This window comes from Thunnus thynnus, chromosome 3 (assembly GCF_963924715.1).
Source record: "Thunnus thynnus chromosome 3, fThuThy2.1, whole genome shotgun sequence".
Classification (NCBI taxonomy): domain Eukaryota; kingdom Metazoa; phylum Chordata; class Actinopteri; order Scombriformes; family Scombridae; genus Thunnus; species Thunnus thynnus.
In genome coordinates, this window is record NC_089519.1 from 36,329,142 (window position 1) to 36,346,022 (window position 16,881).

The 16,881-nt window shown below is 40.6% G+C and overlaps 2 protein-coding genes across 3 annotated transcripts; one reads left to right on the forward strand and one right to left on the reverse strand.

Moving 5' to 3' along the window:
• Positions 1–370: 370 nt before the first annotated feature.
• On the forward strand, positions 371–6,866 carry etaa1a (ETAA1 activator of ATR kinase a). Of its 2 annotated transcripts, XM_067585636.1 has the most exons (7): positions 383–448; positions 551–734; positions 1,466–1,597; positions 1,839–1,912; positions 2,026–2,138; positions 2,804–4,296; positions 6,695–6,866. In XM_067585636.1, the coding sequence occupies exons 2-7, from the start codon at positions 575–577 to the stop codon at positions 6,802–6,804; spliced, it is 2,082 nt and encodes a 693-aa protein (XP_067441737.1). In that variant the 5' UTR covers positions 383–448; positions 551–574; the 3' UTR covers positions 6,805–6,866. The 2 variants fall into 2 exon arrangements, with proteins under 2 accessions (XP_067441736.1, XP_067441737.1); XM_067585635.1 differs by having other exon boundaries at positions 371–734.
• Positions 6,867–10,747: 3,881 nt separating this feature from the next.
• On the reverse strand, positions 10,748–12,523 carry LOC137180318 (E3 ubiquitin-protein ligase TRIM39-like). The gene has a single exon (XM_067585637.1). It carries the CDS (start codon positions 12,471–12,473, stop codon positions 10,797–10,799), a length of 1,677 nt encoding a protein of 558 aa, XP_067441738.1. The 5' UTR covers positions 12,474–12,523; the 3' UTR covers positions 10,748–10,796.
• Positions 12,524–16,881: the final 4,358 nt, after the last annotated feature.

Below are 16,881 nucleotides of genomic sequence, written 5' to 3' on the forward strand. Positions count from 1 at the left end.
ATTTATTGAAATGAAAGCATGTGAGAAGTTTAGAGGGAAAAATCACTATTTGGTGGAGCTGTTAACAACTCATAGACATGTGAAATGTGACCCCGACTACACACTGATTTTTGTAAGACGTCAAAAGCCAAAAAGGTTGGAAACCACTGGTTTCATCTTTAACAATGTGTTGTATTTTAAAAGCTTGTTATATTATCCATTGTGTCAAATCTTCATCTGAAAAGTAACTAAAGCTGTCAAATAAATGTAGTGGAGTAGAAGTATAAAGTAGCATCACATGGAAATACTCAAGTAAAGTATAAGTACTTCAACATTGTAGTTAAGTATAGTACTTTAATAAATATACTCGGTGTATATTGCGCAGTCGTAGTTGCGCTTTATCCGCGCAGCGTTGTTGCTCTTGAACGCGCCCTCGAAATGAATTCTGGGAACGTCAAGATGGCGGGAGGTTCGAAAGACTTTAGAACAATATGGCAGAAATAAAAAAACTGTACATAAAAACTACAGTCCGGTGATAACCGCAGACTGTGGACTGTGTCACCACCGACAGGTCGTCAGGTAACAGCCGGTGAAGATGAACCGAAGCCGGAGGAAGGTTGACCCTCCGCCCGCTCTGACAGCCTCCTCTCTGGAGCAACAAGCGGCCAAACACAAACCAAACCGCCTGAGCAGAAGTTCCAGACAGAGTCAACAGACAGCGGAGGAGCGCGACTCCCCCCGGAGCCAAAAGTCAGGTCAGTAACTCTGTTTATGTTTTATTATCGGTTTAGTTTGTTGGAAGTTGTTAAGTTGTTCTTGTCGTCTGCTGTGACGGTTCAAGTCCTGACAACGTCCCGCCGTCCTGCATGCAGAGGACTGAGAGACAAACTCAAATATCTCGCAGTTTATAGTTTTCTTGGCTATATAAGAAATAATCGGAATCTAAGAACACGACTAAAGACATCTTTACAAACCGGAGAGTTCAGTCCTCACTTAAGCATAGATTAATATCACCAAACTGCAGTTAATGTTTGTCAAATTTAAACTGTAAACAACTGTTTACCTCATTTTTGCTACCAAAACAAGACAGCTATGCGAAATAATGGTACAGTTTATCTGATAAATATGCAGCTTGGTGGATTATGCATATATATGTATAGAATATAATGTATAAAGACCTCTATAGTCTATAATGTCTGTACCTTTTGTCAACTAAAAACAGATAAACAACATTTTGATGTCATGAAATGAAGCTAGTTGCAGATTTCAGACAAACTGCATTTGTATGTCATTATTCTCCGTTATTATGAGTGAATCCTTGTACAGTTGAACCAATCAGTGCTCTCAGCTTCACAATATCTGATCTACTGAAGAGGTGACGCTGACCTCTGACCTCCCCGTGGCATCAGATAAGCTGAGCTGCAGTAAATGTTTCATCTGAAAACATCAGTTGTTTGTGTTTCTTCTTCTTCTTCTTCTTCTCCAGAGTTCAAGACCCCGACCAGGATCCCGAGATCCCGAGTCTCTGGTGGTTTCAGCGCAGAGTCTCCGCACAACGACTCCGACATTCAGCAGGACATCATCTGGGACGCCACCTCTCCTTCGCCGCAGAGACTCGGTAAACTTCGACCCGCCGACTGAGATGTGATGTGGAGATTTAAAGACAGCGAACCGTCCTAACCAATGAATCATTTTAGTAATTTTTTAAAGACTTAAGGCTAAATATTTGCTTTTTTCTGCTTCTCAAATGTGAAGATTTGCTTTCTTTTTTTGTGTTTTATATCATTGTCAGCTGAACATCTTTTGGATCTTTGTTCATTGTTGACTGTGCAGTTTGGTGACTCTGTATTTATCTTCAGGTAAAAGAGGAAAGAAACATCCTGCTGCTGGATTTGTGGACATCTCAGAGATCGTCAACAGGATCGCTCCAAAGGTCGGTGACATGACACGACACTCGAAGGTCTCAGTTCTCTAAAACAATTAGTAAATATTTATATTTGCATTTATTTATTTGCTCGTGTGTCGTCTCTCTCTCTCTCTGTGAAGCACGGCAGGCCGAAAGCTGCCGAGCCGACTCTGCAGCAGTGGATCGGAGACAGCGCCAACATTCCCTGCACGCCTGACGTCCAGCTTCCCAAACCCAAGAAGAAATCCCCGAGGTATCCAACGGCAACGGCAATTACGCTGCTGTGATGATTTAACATTTTGGGACAAAACTAGTTCTCTTAAGAACACGAAAACCTGATTTTCATGGTTTTATTTTTTTATTTGACTGTACAAAATAAAACAAAAATACGATGTGTCAAATGATCCCCAACGACGGGATGAAACATCTGTACGCTGCCTTTGACCTGAAACATTTTAATGAGACATTGGTCATGAGGCCGCTGGTTGTTTGAGATATGATCAAACACTCTCCAGTCTAATACAACCAGAAAGATTGAAGGTATAGACACATCTCCGTAGAAACAGGGAGGAAAAATCTCTGATGGTCGATCAGTTTTTATCACAATATCAACATATGACTCAACCTCACATCATGTTATATTATACAGTAGCTTACGTACAAAAATATCTTTTTTGTTTTGTTTCTTTTTTCATGAAATATGGTGCCTTAAATCCTTTTAAATCATATCTGCTCAAGTCTCAAATTTTGAGCTGATAAACTCCATAATTCCAGAAATACAAAAGTTTGCAAAGTAATGCAAAGTAATAATAACACACAGAAAATACAACTAGTGCTGAAATCATTTCATTGATCCGTTACAAAGTAGCAGATTAAACAGATGAACGTAATTTCAACTGTTTTCTTTTCTAACAAAAGGCCGAACGGAGTCGACGACCTGCTGAAGTTGGCCAAACAGTTTGACTTCAACATGTTTCGTCAGGATGAAGAAGAAGAAGCCGAAGACCTGCACCAGCAGAGTCAGGAGCTCCTGTCTGAGGAAATCTTGGATTTTGAGAACGGTGATCTGAACGACGTTTCACCTTCGCTTCCTGGAAACCGTCAACCAGCGGCGATGGTGACGGCGGCAGCTGACACAGATCTGGATCAACATATGGAGGACGATTTGGATTTTCTGTTTGATGGACCGACTCAGCACATAAGCGGAGATTTAAGTCAGTTTTCGTCCGCTTTTCCTTCACAAGTGAAACATGCTCCCGCTGAGTCATCCAAAGAGGCTTCTGGGAAACCTCGACCACATGTTCCCACTGTTGGCGTCGCCATGACACACGCCAAAGGCGCGTCGGCGAACGACGAGTTCGAGGACGACTGGGAAAACGACGACTTTCTGGACGACTCTTTAGTTTTAGAGGTGACGCAGAATCCACAGAACTTCTCCGCTCCGAAGCACTGTTCGACCCAGAAACCAGCCAGCGAAATGAAACATCGTCCGCTACATGTTCCTGCAGGTGGAGGCGTTAGACTCAGCCAATCAGCCGCCTCTAAAGCAGAAAAGGAAAATGTGAGAAGAACTTTTAAACTAGAATCCAACCCTAAGTTTTCTGTGGAGAGAATCCCCACAAACACAAACTTAAAGTGTTTCTCGGATCAAAGCTGGAAAACAGAAGGTAAAGACTCTCAGCAGAGCCGGTTCTCTTCAGTCGAGACAGGAAATAAACATACTTGGCAAACATATTCACAGTTTCATCAAAGGACTTCTGCTGCGACTGTAAAACACAGCACGTCTTCTTCTACTGCGTCAAATACAGCGGCTACGAAAACGACTCAGAACTTAACAAACGGATCGTCTCCCAGCGAGGCTCCTGCCGTCTCCGACGCCGACTTCCTGGACGACGACTTGGACTATTTCTTCTCGTCCGACCCCGTCTGGGACGACCCGGCTGACGACGACCTGCTGTGCGAGATGTGCGATGACCTGGAGAACCAGATCCAGAGAGCGGAGAACGTCTCCACCAAACAGACTCACCAGAGACCAGTTCTGCAACCGTCCAACAGGAACCAACAGACGCCCAATCAGCAGCCCGCATCTGGGCGAGGCGGGGCTTTTGTGCAGCCACTTTCTCAAAAACAGTCAGCTCTTACCTGCGGTTCAGGTAGACCGGCGGGTAGTTTTGCCTCTGGCGTCCCTGCGGGTGCACGAGTCGACACGGCGAAGGATTCTATCAGATTCACACAGTCGAAAAGTGCTTCAGGAACCACGAACAGCTCGACGTGTCTGCAGGCGAGCAGCAGGGTCCAATCAGCTGCTGCAGCTCCGCCACCGCCCCCACCGCCGCCGCAAGGAAACAGCGGCAAACATCAGTTCACCTTCAAGAAGCCAAACAACCCGGTTTCCACGGTGACCAACACAGGTAAGAGCACACAGAGCGTCTGAAAGCAGGTTTTAATTAAGTTCAAATCAAACAGTGACACATAAATAACAATTATTATTGATTATAAACCTCTAATGCATTAATCTCTTTCTAAAATGAGATTATAAAACAGATAAAAAACTTTTAAAATCTGTTCTGAAGACTTTAAGGAAGACATTTTAACTAAATGAGATAATTACTGTGTCTGATACGTCTGGCTTTCCCTTCTTGACTTTTATATATAAAAGTACATATTGGGAAAATGTTAAAATCATAAACTTGGAGAAGCAAAGTCTCTTGAAACAGAGGAACCGATGGGAGCAAAGATGAGGTGTTATAAGTCTGACAAGGTGTTTTTGTAGAAGAACGATTGTGTGAAGAGCTGTCCGGCTTATATGACAATATGAGAAGTAGGTTAAAGCTTATTAGAGGATGTGGTCTCAGTCCGGTCTCAAACGAGTTCTGGAATGATTTCTTTGTGGTGGGAACATGATCTGACCGACTACACGGCTTCAACGGCTCCATTAGAGCGCTTTGCATGCTGGGATGTTGATGAGTGAGTATGAGTAGAGGTCCGACTGGGCAGGTAGGAGCTTCTTCCTGTGTTTATGTTCTCGTTCAGACACATCAGACCAATGACGGCTGTTCTCACCCGGCGTTTAGTGATGAGTTTTGGTTCGCTTGGATTTTTTTCTGTGTGGAAAGAAACCGAACCAACAAGTTCACCAATTCATCCACCGATTCGGACAAGAGCGAGCCAACTATTGATTGGGGAAACACCTTTAAACTGGATTTACAGTCGATCAGAACTGGTTCTTACAACGTTCAGATGTGTTTATAGTCACTCAGAAAGAAAGAAGTTCAAATCCTGGCTCCTCTCTCACCTCCACACAGCAAGAAGAGGGTGTGAATGTCAGATTGTCCATTTCAGGAAGTTACAGACATGGCCGAGCACAGTTCCCCCCCCCCCCCCCCGATATCTGCTGTCAGAGAGATGTCGGGGTGTGACAAGCAGGAGTATACAGCCACCTTTAGTTTGAACACAAAACAGTTTTTATCCTTTGTTAGGAACAACTGAACCAGGTTTTCCTCCTTCAGACAGGAAGGTCTAAAATCAACAAGCGCAGAATGCGGATAGATCTGTCCATCCACCATGCTGGCAGGTAAACGTTTGTACCAAAATAGTCATGTAACAAAATATCTGGCATGATGGCCTGGATGAAAATAACTCAATACAGTATAGACACGCGATGCAGATGTGTTTTTTACTCACTGAACAGCGCCATGAAACTGTAGGAGCGCTCGAGACGGTCTGAGGCGAAGGAGCGCCGGCCACAGACCGCCTCAAGCGCTTTCGCAGCACTGTTTACCGTACATGACATCAGCAATGCGACAATGCAGCTCTCCGCTAAACTGTCACTTGCTGCCAGTCTGCTGTATACAGAATGTACAGTATATAAATGACACAAAAAGGCACAATTTATCATTCTAGCTGGTAAAAATATGTTTTATCTACTCGTCCCTTTGGCAGGCGAGTCAGAGAGTTAATTTTGGACACTGCCTGTGGAGCTTCTGACCTCCAGTAGCGCTGTTTTCCCATCATCCAACCTGGAGAGACCAGATCCTCGAGTCAGTTTGATCCTCCAGGGTTAATTATGAGACATGGCGAAATAACAATATCAGTTATTGGTAGAAGAAAAAGTTGCAGGTGACGAGCTCACTGCAGTTTGTGTGAACATCAAACCTCTAACATGTCGTCAAGGTGAGCAGTAGAGCTGCAGCTAATGACTATTTCCCCCATTGATTAATCTGTTGATTCTGATTAATCGTTTAATTTATAAGATTGAAATTGAGAAAATGTTCATCAGAGCTCAAGGTGACGTCTTTAAATTTCTTGTTTTGTCTGAACAACAGCCCCGAACCCAGAAATATTCAGTGAACAGTCATATAAAACAAAAAGAAAAGCAGCAAATCATCACATTTGAGGAGCTAAAACCACAAAATGGTCATTTATGCTGGATGAATCGTTTAAACCATTGATCGGTTATCAAAAATGTTGTTGATTAATTGACAGAAAATGGATCATTTCAGTTTAATGTGATGTTCCTGCTGTGCTCTGATGACAGATGCTCAGGTATCTCAACTGTGTGGAAATAGTAATTAATGCACCGTTGCCATAGTTACTCATCGTTTATCCTCAGATTAGGTGAAGTGAGATTAGTCAGGGAGACTTGCTGTTCATTTGTCCATCTTTTGCATCAAGTAAATTACAATAAGTTTGGGTCAAGGTTAATTTTTAACTTAATAACTGTTTAGTTTAATTTTTCGTGTGGAATAACAGAAGTAATTTTAACGGAATCGACTTGTCTGTCTGTGTCTTCTGTGTTTCTGTCCTCAGCGGCTTTCGGTAAATGTTCAGCAGCAGAGATCGAGCTGAAGAAGCAGCAGGCGATGGAGAGAAGACGACAGCGACTGCAGGCCGTCCAGAACCTCCAAGCTCCGACCTGACAGAGAGACGAACTCCAGAACCCACCTGGACTCACCTGGACTCACCTGGACTCACCTGGACTCACCTGTCTGATGAAACCAGACAGAAACATGAGCTCCTGAGCTGCAGCTGTCTACTGTCAGCTCTGTTTGTTCTAATAGTAACGTACATTTAGGACGACAGTTTCAGTTTTAAAAAATTCTGATCTTTTTTTTTTTTTTTTTTATAAAGAGCTGATCGACATGTCTTCCATAGATATGTTCTTGTAAAATTAAACTGTATATGTGATGTCTTTATACTTGTGTAGAGAGTCTATTGATGTCTGATTTCTTTCAGTTTTTGAAAATGTAAATGTATTTTATGTTTTTAAAGAAATAGTGCAACGTTTTGCGGAATAAGCTCTTTTGCTCTTTTTTTTTCCATGCATTTTTTACTTACTTTTGATAGAAATACTATTGAGATGATGGTAAATGGGAAAATCTCAGCATGGGAATCTGTGTGCATTAAAGGGGTACTCATTAAACATTTTTGTATTGCACTTCCACGAAGTTGGGGGACTTGTAAGTGACAGATTAAACCAAGAATGGTCAAAATTAAGGAAGCAGAGGCCAAAATATCCTCACTTTAAGTGCGTAGTATTGGTCAAGCTCCAAAAACATCCTGTATTCTACATTTCCCATAATGCAACTATTAGTCTAATATTAGCATACGGACTGGAAGCTGGAGGAACGCTAGCATGGTTCTGTTCTGGTTTCAGAAAAAAAAGTTTTACAAATGTTGTTTGGTTTATTTTTGACAGAGTGAGGCTAACTGTTTCCCCCTGCCTCCAGTCCTTATGCTAAGCTAGGCTAACCACATCCTGACTCTGTACTTAACACACATACTTGAGTTTGATATCAATCTACTCATCTCATTCTCAGAAAGAAAGCTAATAAGCTAATTTCCCAAAATGTTGAACTATTTACTATAATAAGAGATTATATTTTGAATGTTGTAAAGTAAAATGTCTGAAGTAGCACAAACCTGTTTTGGGGGAAATTATTAAACACAGAATTTTATTTAATCTGTCTGAAGGAAAGAAGATTTCATCAAAACGTTCCAAAATAATCAGCTGCAAACTGAATTCACCTGTCATTTAAAATTCACCTTCTTTGGCTCGTATTTGTTATTTGCATGAAAATGAATCTGCCTGTGAACTATGACTTACTCAAGTAAACTGTTCACTGAACTCAGAAATAACTTAATTCATCTGTGATAGATGGGTACAGACGTGGTTAGCCTAGCTTAGCACAAAGGCAGGAAGCAGGGGGAAACTGCTAGCCTAGCGCCATCAAAAGAGAACAAATAAAGCTTCCAAAAAATTATGATTTATATGTGATGTTATATTCATTGTACAAGTGTAGGAAAAGAAATGTAAATGTTGTTGAGCTGAGTTGTTGATGGATCAGTAACTAGCTTGGTAGCTAACAAGACACAAGTCAATCACAGACTGGGAGTTGTTGGAAGCTGTATTTTGAAGCTAGGCTAACTGTTTCATAATCATTCGAGTGTTTATGCTAAGCTAGGCTAACCACTCAGACAATTAACAAAGGGATTTTCCAAAACAATGAAGACTGTTTTAGCTGCTTTTAGTCCCTTTTCTAACCCGACTACAGTGTCTCCACTTTTTTTGTTGTTTAATCACTTTTTTTTCTGTAAAGCACTTTATCAAACTTATGTGAAAGTGTTTAACCAATAAAAATATTGATATCATTATTAGTTGTGTGATATGATCTGAGCCAGTTTCTAGTCGAGTCAAACCAGCTATCTTTATTTTTATTTAGTACAAAACAGCCAAAACTCAAACAGGTCAATGCTGTCAGTGTCAACACACAAACTGGTACATGAAAATAATTTATTTTATGTACTGTCATCTGACCAGGTTGACTTGATACAAAGTTGAGCAAACAGCAGAAAACTAAATTAAATCAATATTTGCTGTTCTCCTCAGTTCACCTGCACAGTGTTTGAGGTACTTGGCAGGTTGGTTGTTCTTGTTGCTGTAGTTCTTTATGACTCCGGCTGGATTTTAGGCTTGATGTCATGCTGCAGAATAAATTTGGGACGATCAGACGCCTCCCTGATGGTGTTGCATTATCTATTATTAATCTAAATATCTAAAGCTCCTAAATAATTTGCACAGTACATTGAAAGAGTTATTGGTTAATCATTCCTTCTGTTCATACTGGCAATTAAAAGACCCCTCTCAAATGTGCTTTCAATGTAAGTGTTGGAGGACAAAATCCACAGTCCTGTTCAAAAATGCATTTAAAAGTAGATGTGAAGCTTCTATGAGTCTTCATCAGTCTGAGTTAGTCATATCAAGTGGATATCTGACACATTTACAGTCTTTTTAGCATCAAATTCCCTCTTTGTGTTTCCTCGGACAGTGTTTCCCTGTTGAGCTGCAGGTGGAAGTATAGTAACAAAAAGAGGCACTTTGGCACTAAAAAGACTAACGTTGAAAGATATCTACTTGATTTAACTCATTTGGACGCTGAAGCTTCATATTAGCTTCAGATAAACTTTTAAATACATTTTTGCGCAGAAGGAGGACTGTGGATTTTGTCTCCCATCACTTCCATTGTAAGGTCATTATAAAGGGATCTTCTAATGGTCAGTATGAACAGGAGGAATGATTACAGCAAGAAAAACATGTTTAATGTTCATTTAGGCTCCTGACTGTTGTTTTAAGACACGTTTGAACAATTGTGAACCCGTCCTTTGAAAACTACAGAAATCAGCTTTTTTAGGGAATTACTGAACCTTTTAAAAACGGCTACAAACCAGTACAATAATTTACTGACTATTGACATGGAACAGGAGTCCACAGGCTGTTGGTCCAGACTGGTTTTCTGTGCTGATAGTAGTTTGTTCTATTGGTACAGAAAGAGTTTGCAGAATTTATTGTTGAATCTCTTTTAATTGAAATACTGGTTACTGTACAGTTGGTGTAAAGTTTAACAATGTGCAACAATAAAAAACATTTGGATAATTTACTTCAGTAGAAAACAAACCTCTCAATAGATTGTAGGTCAATTAAGTAAAAAACAATAATCAGTGCAGAGAGAAAATATTGAAACATGATGATACAAAGCTGCATATGTAGACTAATAAGTGTTTGGTAAAGAAAGCAGAAAAACATTTGTGATTGTTAATGAACTGTAACAGAAACACAAACACAGCTTCTCTGTAAACCAGGTTTTATCTTTTGTGTTTGGTGTTCAACAAGTCACTGCTTACTCAGGCCATGTTTTTAAAGCTTTACATTAAAACTACAGACATAGTTTAGTTTACAGGTTTTTACAATCACATATTTACAGATTTCTTTAAATCATAATCAATCTATTCAATATTCAAACAAACAAATTGGCCAAAGTGGACAGAAACTAAACAAACCTCAGACAAAATAAGAAAATCCTTTATACACATTATACACATATTCTATTAATCAGCTGTAGAGCTGCAACTAGGAGCTCATGTTGTCTGAATGTTTTGTCTGACCAACAGTCCAAAACCCAAAAATATTCCAGTTACCATCATATAGAGCAGAGAGTAGCAGCAAAACCTCACATTTAAAAAGATGGAGCCTGAGAATGTTTGTCTGACAAATAATTTAAACGATTATCAATCAATCAATTCATTTCTGTTGTTCTGTCATTAAGTGTTTCAGCGCTTATTACAGCCTGTAACATATTGACACATATTCTGTGGAGTCATGGTCTCAGCCGAACTCTACAATGAAGCTTTATGACACTGTGAAATATTCACACTTTGTTTTCACTTCAAACTGAAAGTTTTGTTTTTTTTGGAAACTTTGTGTTTTTGACTAGAAATGAAACTAAAGTTCTGTGGATTTGATCAGATGTTTAAATAGAGATTTAATTTTAGATAGAAATCCTAGTTTGTGTTTTTTCCCATAATAAACAAGAATGTGTTTGTATATTTACTCTCTTCAAAAACAAAGACACATTTATGACATAAGACAGTTGATTACGCTACTTCGATCAGTTTGATTGACAGAACAGATGATCAGAGGGGTGGAGTTTTTACCACCATCATTATGACAGGGACTGAAGTATGGGTAGAGTTTCTCAGTGAAGGAGCAGCCAGTGAAGGAGTAGATAAGAGCTGCAGCATCTACGTCATAAAAGGAGACCAGACCCTCCTCATAATCCACAAACACCCCCACCTTCTGAAGCTGAGACTTTAGAGAGAGAAGGACTGGAGGGTCATTACAAGCTATGTACTCATTTCCATTTCTCATCCATATAGTCCAGTAACCATCCTGAGGTCTCGGTGTGATTCTTCCCTTCCTGTTGATGGACTCTCTGGCCACTCCTAAAGCCCATTCAGTCTTCCCTTCAACCTGAACCTCAAAGTAAAATCTGCCTGAAGAGAAACTCTGCTTTCCTAAAACACAGGGACAAAGAGAAAATCTCTCTGGGTTGTCTGGGAGATTCTTCTTCACATCACTGTGATTTACTTGTTCCTCATCATCAGACACGATGAGATTAGGATGTGCTGTATCAGGATCAAGAGTCACATCCTCTGCATACTGCTGGACCCTCTCCAGCTTGACCTCAGCGAGCAGCTTCTTCATCTCTTTACTGAGCGTCTCCTCCAGCTGAGCCACAGCTCTCACCACAGTCCCCTCATATGATGGTGGACGGACGCTGACCTCTGTCCAGTCTTTGGTGGGTAGAGCAGCTTTCAGGGACGGGAAGTTTTGGAGGAGGTGGAGGTGGTCTTCACAGCGTGAGAGCTTCTCCACCTCAGAGCTTCTCTTCATCAGCTCAGAGATTTCCTGTTCCAGCTCTTCGATGAAGTCTTCAGCCTGTTCCTCTGTCGTTGTTTGCTTCTCTTCAATCGTCTCAATGAGCTCATTCAGGCTTCTCTCAACAGACTCCATCAGAGCGATGAAGACCTGAGCACCTTCTGTTTTCTCTCTCTTTGCATCTTTCTTACTGAGATCAACTGACTGTTCCATCTCTTGAATCTTCAGTCGTCTCTTCTGGATCATCTGCTGAATTTCAGCCTCTGTCTTCCCCAGCTCTGCCTTCTTTCCTTCATATTCTTCTTTCAGAGGAACAAACTCATGTGTCTTGTGGTCTAAAACAGAGCAGAGCACGCAGACACATGTCTGGTCAGTCTTACAGAACAGCTCCAGAGGTTTATCGTGCTTCATACACATCCTGTCTTCCAGGTTCTCCACAGGGTCCATCAGCTGATGTCTTTTCAGACGTGAAGCTGTCAGATGAGGCTCCAGGTGAGTCTCACAGTAGGAGGTCAGACACACCAGACAGGACTTCAGGGCCTTCAGTTTGGTTCCAGTACAGACGTCACAGGGAACTTCTCCTGGTTTGGCAGCTTGTTGCTCTGAGCTGCTGCTGCTGGCTTTCTGTTGAGCTTCCTGTCTGAACTGAGAAACCATCTCAGAGATGAAGGTGTTGATGTGCAGCTCAGGTCTTCTGTAGAAAACCTTTTTACACATCGGACACTTGCAAGGGATATTAACATTCCAGTGTTCAGTGATGCAGTTTTTGCAGAAGTTGTGTCCACATGATGTGGTGACTGGATCAGTGAACACATCAAGACAGATGGAGCACAGCAACTGATCTTCAGATCGCAGACAGCTGGCAGCAGACATATCTACACACTGAGTGTGAAAAACAAAAGACACAATTTGTTTAAAATTAAATTTTAATTATTTGTTGAAAATGAAATAAGTATAATTATTATTGTATTAAGTATAACATGTGATATTAGGTGAAGTACTTTTGAATTAGATTTCTGTTATTGATCGGGATGGGAACACGTGAACGGAGTCGTGAGCAACCGTGATCATTGAAGTCGTGCTGGCAGCTCAAACAGTTATCCACAAGGCTGCATGGTGAGTTTAAAGTTGTTGTTTACTTTGATGACGTGTTTTATGTGAGCTGGTTTACACAAACACAGAAAGAGACTGTCATCTCCAGCTCTTTATCTAACAGCTCATTGTGGCTGTTTCTGCTTGTACTATTCTTCCATACAATCACTGGCGACTGGTCATTAGGGGCAGAGCCAGAAAAAACTGTACAAACAAATGATGTTATTGTCAATTTTTAAATTTTTATCAGCTATAATTTATTATCTATGAATATAGCATCTTCATAAATTGCATTGTATAATTTGTGTTAGGATTTTAGTTCATTTTTAATTGTTCCCTGCCTTGCTGCTTCAGACTGCGTTTTCCTGATTAGTGCCTGCAGCAGGCCTACGGTGGCCGGCGTGCATGTGGGGCTAGCCCCTCTCTCACAATGCAATGTGTTTTGTACGTGGGAAAATATGAATACGCATGCTCACAGTGTTAGTATCGTAGATCACACGAAATTGATGTCAAGTGGGGCAGACAGCCCGTAGCCCCACTAAATCTCATTTCATATTTCAAATGACGTGGCAGTGCGGCTACAGCGAGCTTGGAATTAACAGTCGGCAAAAAGAGGGGAGACTTTCTTAGCCACGCCAGCTAACTTGAAAAAAATAAAGCGGACTTCATACTCGAGCACAGGGTATAAACCCTTTATTTGGAGGAGAAACTGGAATTAAAGCGCCTCGGAGCCCAGCAGCCACGGAATACTGTCATCACTCAAACTGCTGGTAAAATGAACCGCGGGTTTAACGTGGTGAAGTTTGCCGGGAGGAAAAAACCGCCATGCTGCCCTTTTCTGAGTCGTCAGCTTGTGAGTGAAAGCATATTTTATCATCCCGCCTTGGTGGTTCTGGTCCGTGCATTGGTCATATCATTGTGCAGGATCGATTGATATAGATGGTGACGAGTGTCAGTGTGTCCACGCTTATCTATTGAGGTTGTTGTCACAGAATGGATTAGTATCCCTAAAAAGTTGTCTTTGCGCTTCGTTGTGGTGTTGAGCTCTTTGATGTTCACTTATGGCTCCGTAGGCTCATTTGTTCTGAGTTTGGTTATGTCGGCTTGGGACGATATATCGCATTTTTAATTAACCAATATTACAGAGAGGGTGTGCTTCAGTGATGCAGTCGAGCGCCTCGTCCCTGAACGCATCACTGTCAAGAGTCAACCAGCCAGCTTCAGCTAATGCTTTCTGGAGATCGCGGCATTTCCCAAACTGAATAAATACCACACATATAAACACAAAACTGCTTTGCTAGCTCAATCTTGTTGTAACTAAGATATCCGTAGAAAAAATATTTTTTCCATGAACAGATTTAGCTACTACGTCCGCAAACTTCACATATATTTAAAACTAGCTGCGCTGTGTCACCGGCACAGCTGATGGAGGATGAGATAAAGTCTAAACTGAAGGGAAGTTTTGCTGTGTACGGGGGTGACGAGTAACGATGATGAGTGGAGAAGGGTTCGTGTTTTTCAGTGTGTGCGAGGGTGTAACTCGTCTCACAGTTTCAGAGTTCAATCCACTCAGGAAAAGGTCCGTTTTGTTTTCCACACAACCCCTAATCAGTTCAGTTCAATCCAGCTTCAAACACAAACGAAACACAACTCAAAACTCCGCCCCTCTCTCCGCCGCAGATTCCCACAAAACAAAAAACCAAGGACGCTAACAAAGCAACACTGTACATAAAATAAACCCAGCAAAACATCACCATGTTTAATTATATGTCTTTAAACATTACAGTTATGGCTGAAAATGACAACAGAAAAAAAAACAGTTTGCCAAGTTCACATATCTGCGCAATTCAAATCAACCACCAGTCATCTACCCGGAAATGACTGTTGTTATTAGTATGAAATGAAAAGAGTGGAACTTCCTGTCTGCTGTGTTAAAGCTGGTTGTTGAAACATTAAATATGATCAGTTGTACTCACCAGTGTTTGGCAGAGACTCTGCTGTGTTGTTGAGAAAGACTTGATGAACTCAGTTTAATTTTTATTTGGACAGAAGTGGAGAGACTCGACTGCAGCTCTGCTGTCACTCTGACAAACTTTCAGTTTCATTTCTGCAGAGTGACGTTGCAGCTCTATTGTCTTTCCAGTGTTGCTCCTCCTCTTACTGCAGCTCTGATTGTGAGTTTGTTTCCTCCTTTTGATTTACAGGATTATTGCGAAATATCATGGAGCAAATGTGATACTGTACCTGACAGGCAGCCAGTTTTCATGTGACTATTAACTTCTGTTTCTCTTTATCTTGAACTGAGTTCAACAAATGTCGTCTGGTCAACATTGATGTTAAATCAACAGTTATTTCAAAAACACATTTTTTAACTTCTACAGTTTCCAGTTTACTTCACAAAATGAGGTGAAAGACAGTTGACAACAAGTAAAGGATGATTTTATTTTATCTCATGCAGATACGATTTTTATATTTTGCTTCATGTTCTACCTTATTTGTTCCTTTGCTGTAAAGCCAATTAGTTGAGACTGTTTTGTGGTGAACCACCACAGTCCTGACAGGGATAAATGTAGAATCTATCATCTCTGTACTGAGTGATGCTTCACACTGCCAGCACTGTCCTTTGAGAGTTTGGGAGTTGTAGTGTGAACCCTGTTAGCCACAGAGCTAACGTCATGTCAGCAGCTCTGCTGTCAATCTGAGGTTTGGAACATTTAAAGAATTAAAAAGTGTTTGTTAGCAGGAGTTGGATGATTTGAATCCTCAACCTGTTTTAGTAAATCTTGATGACTGTAATGATCTTCCCTGTTTAAGAAACTTTTATTGCAGTAACAGAAACCTTTTATTAGAAAAAACTTTATTGTTCATTGGGGGGAAAATTCAAGTTACAGCAAGAAAATATATGAAGTCCTATTTTAATAAAATAAATGAGACTGAAATAAGAAATTAAATTAATTCAAAGCGCACATAAAAAACGTCATCAAAGTAAACAACAACTTTAAACTCACCATGCAGCCTTGTGGATAACTGTTTGAGCTGCCAGCACGACTTCAATGATCACAGTTGCTCACGACTCCGTTCATGTGTTCCCATCCCGATCAATAACAGGGAAAATATAATTCAATATTACTTTACCTAATATCACGTTACACTTAATACAGCAGTATTTATGCTTATATAGTTTTTAACAAAGAATTGAAATTTAATTTTAAATAAATTGTGTCTTTTGTTTTTCACACTCAGTGTGTAGATATGTCTGCTGCCAGCTGTCTGCGATCTGAAGATCAGTTTCTGTGCTCCATCTGTTTGGATGTGTTCACTGATGCACTTCACTAGATGCCTATCTGATAGTGCTGTAGATAGATTTAAGGAAGCAATTCCATCAGTGCTAAATTCTGCTGTGTCTATGTCTCAATACTACAGAGGACTCCTAACCCTAACCCTAACCCTATGCCAATTTTAGTCCCTCCCAAATTGATAATCTTGTTGATAGTGCTGCAGGCTCATTACAAATAACACTTGACGCCCCCTTATAAAGGAAAATAATAAAACATAAGAGGTTAGCTCAATGGTTTAACTCCCAAACTCACAAAGTAAAGCAAATATTGCAAAAATTGGAAAGGATTTGGCGTTCTACCAAACTAGAAGAAGCTCACTTAACCTGGCAAAATAGTCTTATAACATATAGGAAGGCCCTCTGTAATGCCAGAGCCGCCTATTACTCATCATTAATAGAAGAGAATAAAAATAGCCCTAGGTTTCTTTTCAGCACTTTGACCAAACTGACAGAGTCAGATCCATGTATTCCAATGGCTCTAGTAGTAATGACTTCATGAGCTTCTTTAATGATAAAATTCTAACTATTAGAGACAAAGTTCAACAGTCTCTGCCATCAACAGGCACTGATTTATCCACAAACTCAGGAACCCTAGAAGCAGCTGTGAAACTTGACATATTTTTGGACTGTTTTTCTCCAATTGACCTTTCTGAATTAACTTCAACGATTTCTTCATCCAAACCATCAACCTGTCTCTTAGACCCCATCCCAACTAGGTTGCTTACGGAAGTCTTACCCATAATAAGCACTTCTTTACTAGATATGATCAATCTGTCTTTAGTAACAGGCTATGTACCACAGTCCTTTTACAGTAGCTGTAATTAAACCTCTTCTTAAGAAGCCTACTCTCGA

What these genes read in the sequence shown, in the direction of transcription:
- LOC137180318 (XM_067585637.1), bottom strand. Translation starts at nt 12,473, where the DNA reads ATGTCTGCTGCCAGCTGTCTGCGATCTGAAGATCAGTTGCTGTGCTCC.
- etaa1a (XM_067585635.1), top strand. Translation starts at nt 575, where the DNA reads ATGAACCGAAGCCGGAGGAAGGTTGACCCTCCGCCCGCTCTGACAGCC. An exon ending in TCCTTCGCCGCAGAGACTCG is followed by an intron (nt 1,598 to 1,838) that starts GTAAACTTCGAC and finishes ATTTATCTTCAG; the next exon opens with GTAAAAGAGGAAAGAAACAT. An exon ending in TTCCACGGTGACCAACACAG is followed by an intron (nt 4,297 to 6,694) that starts GTAAGAGCACAC and finishes TTCTGTCCTCAG; the next exon opens with CGGCTTTCGGTAAATGTTCA.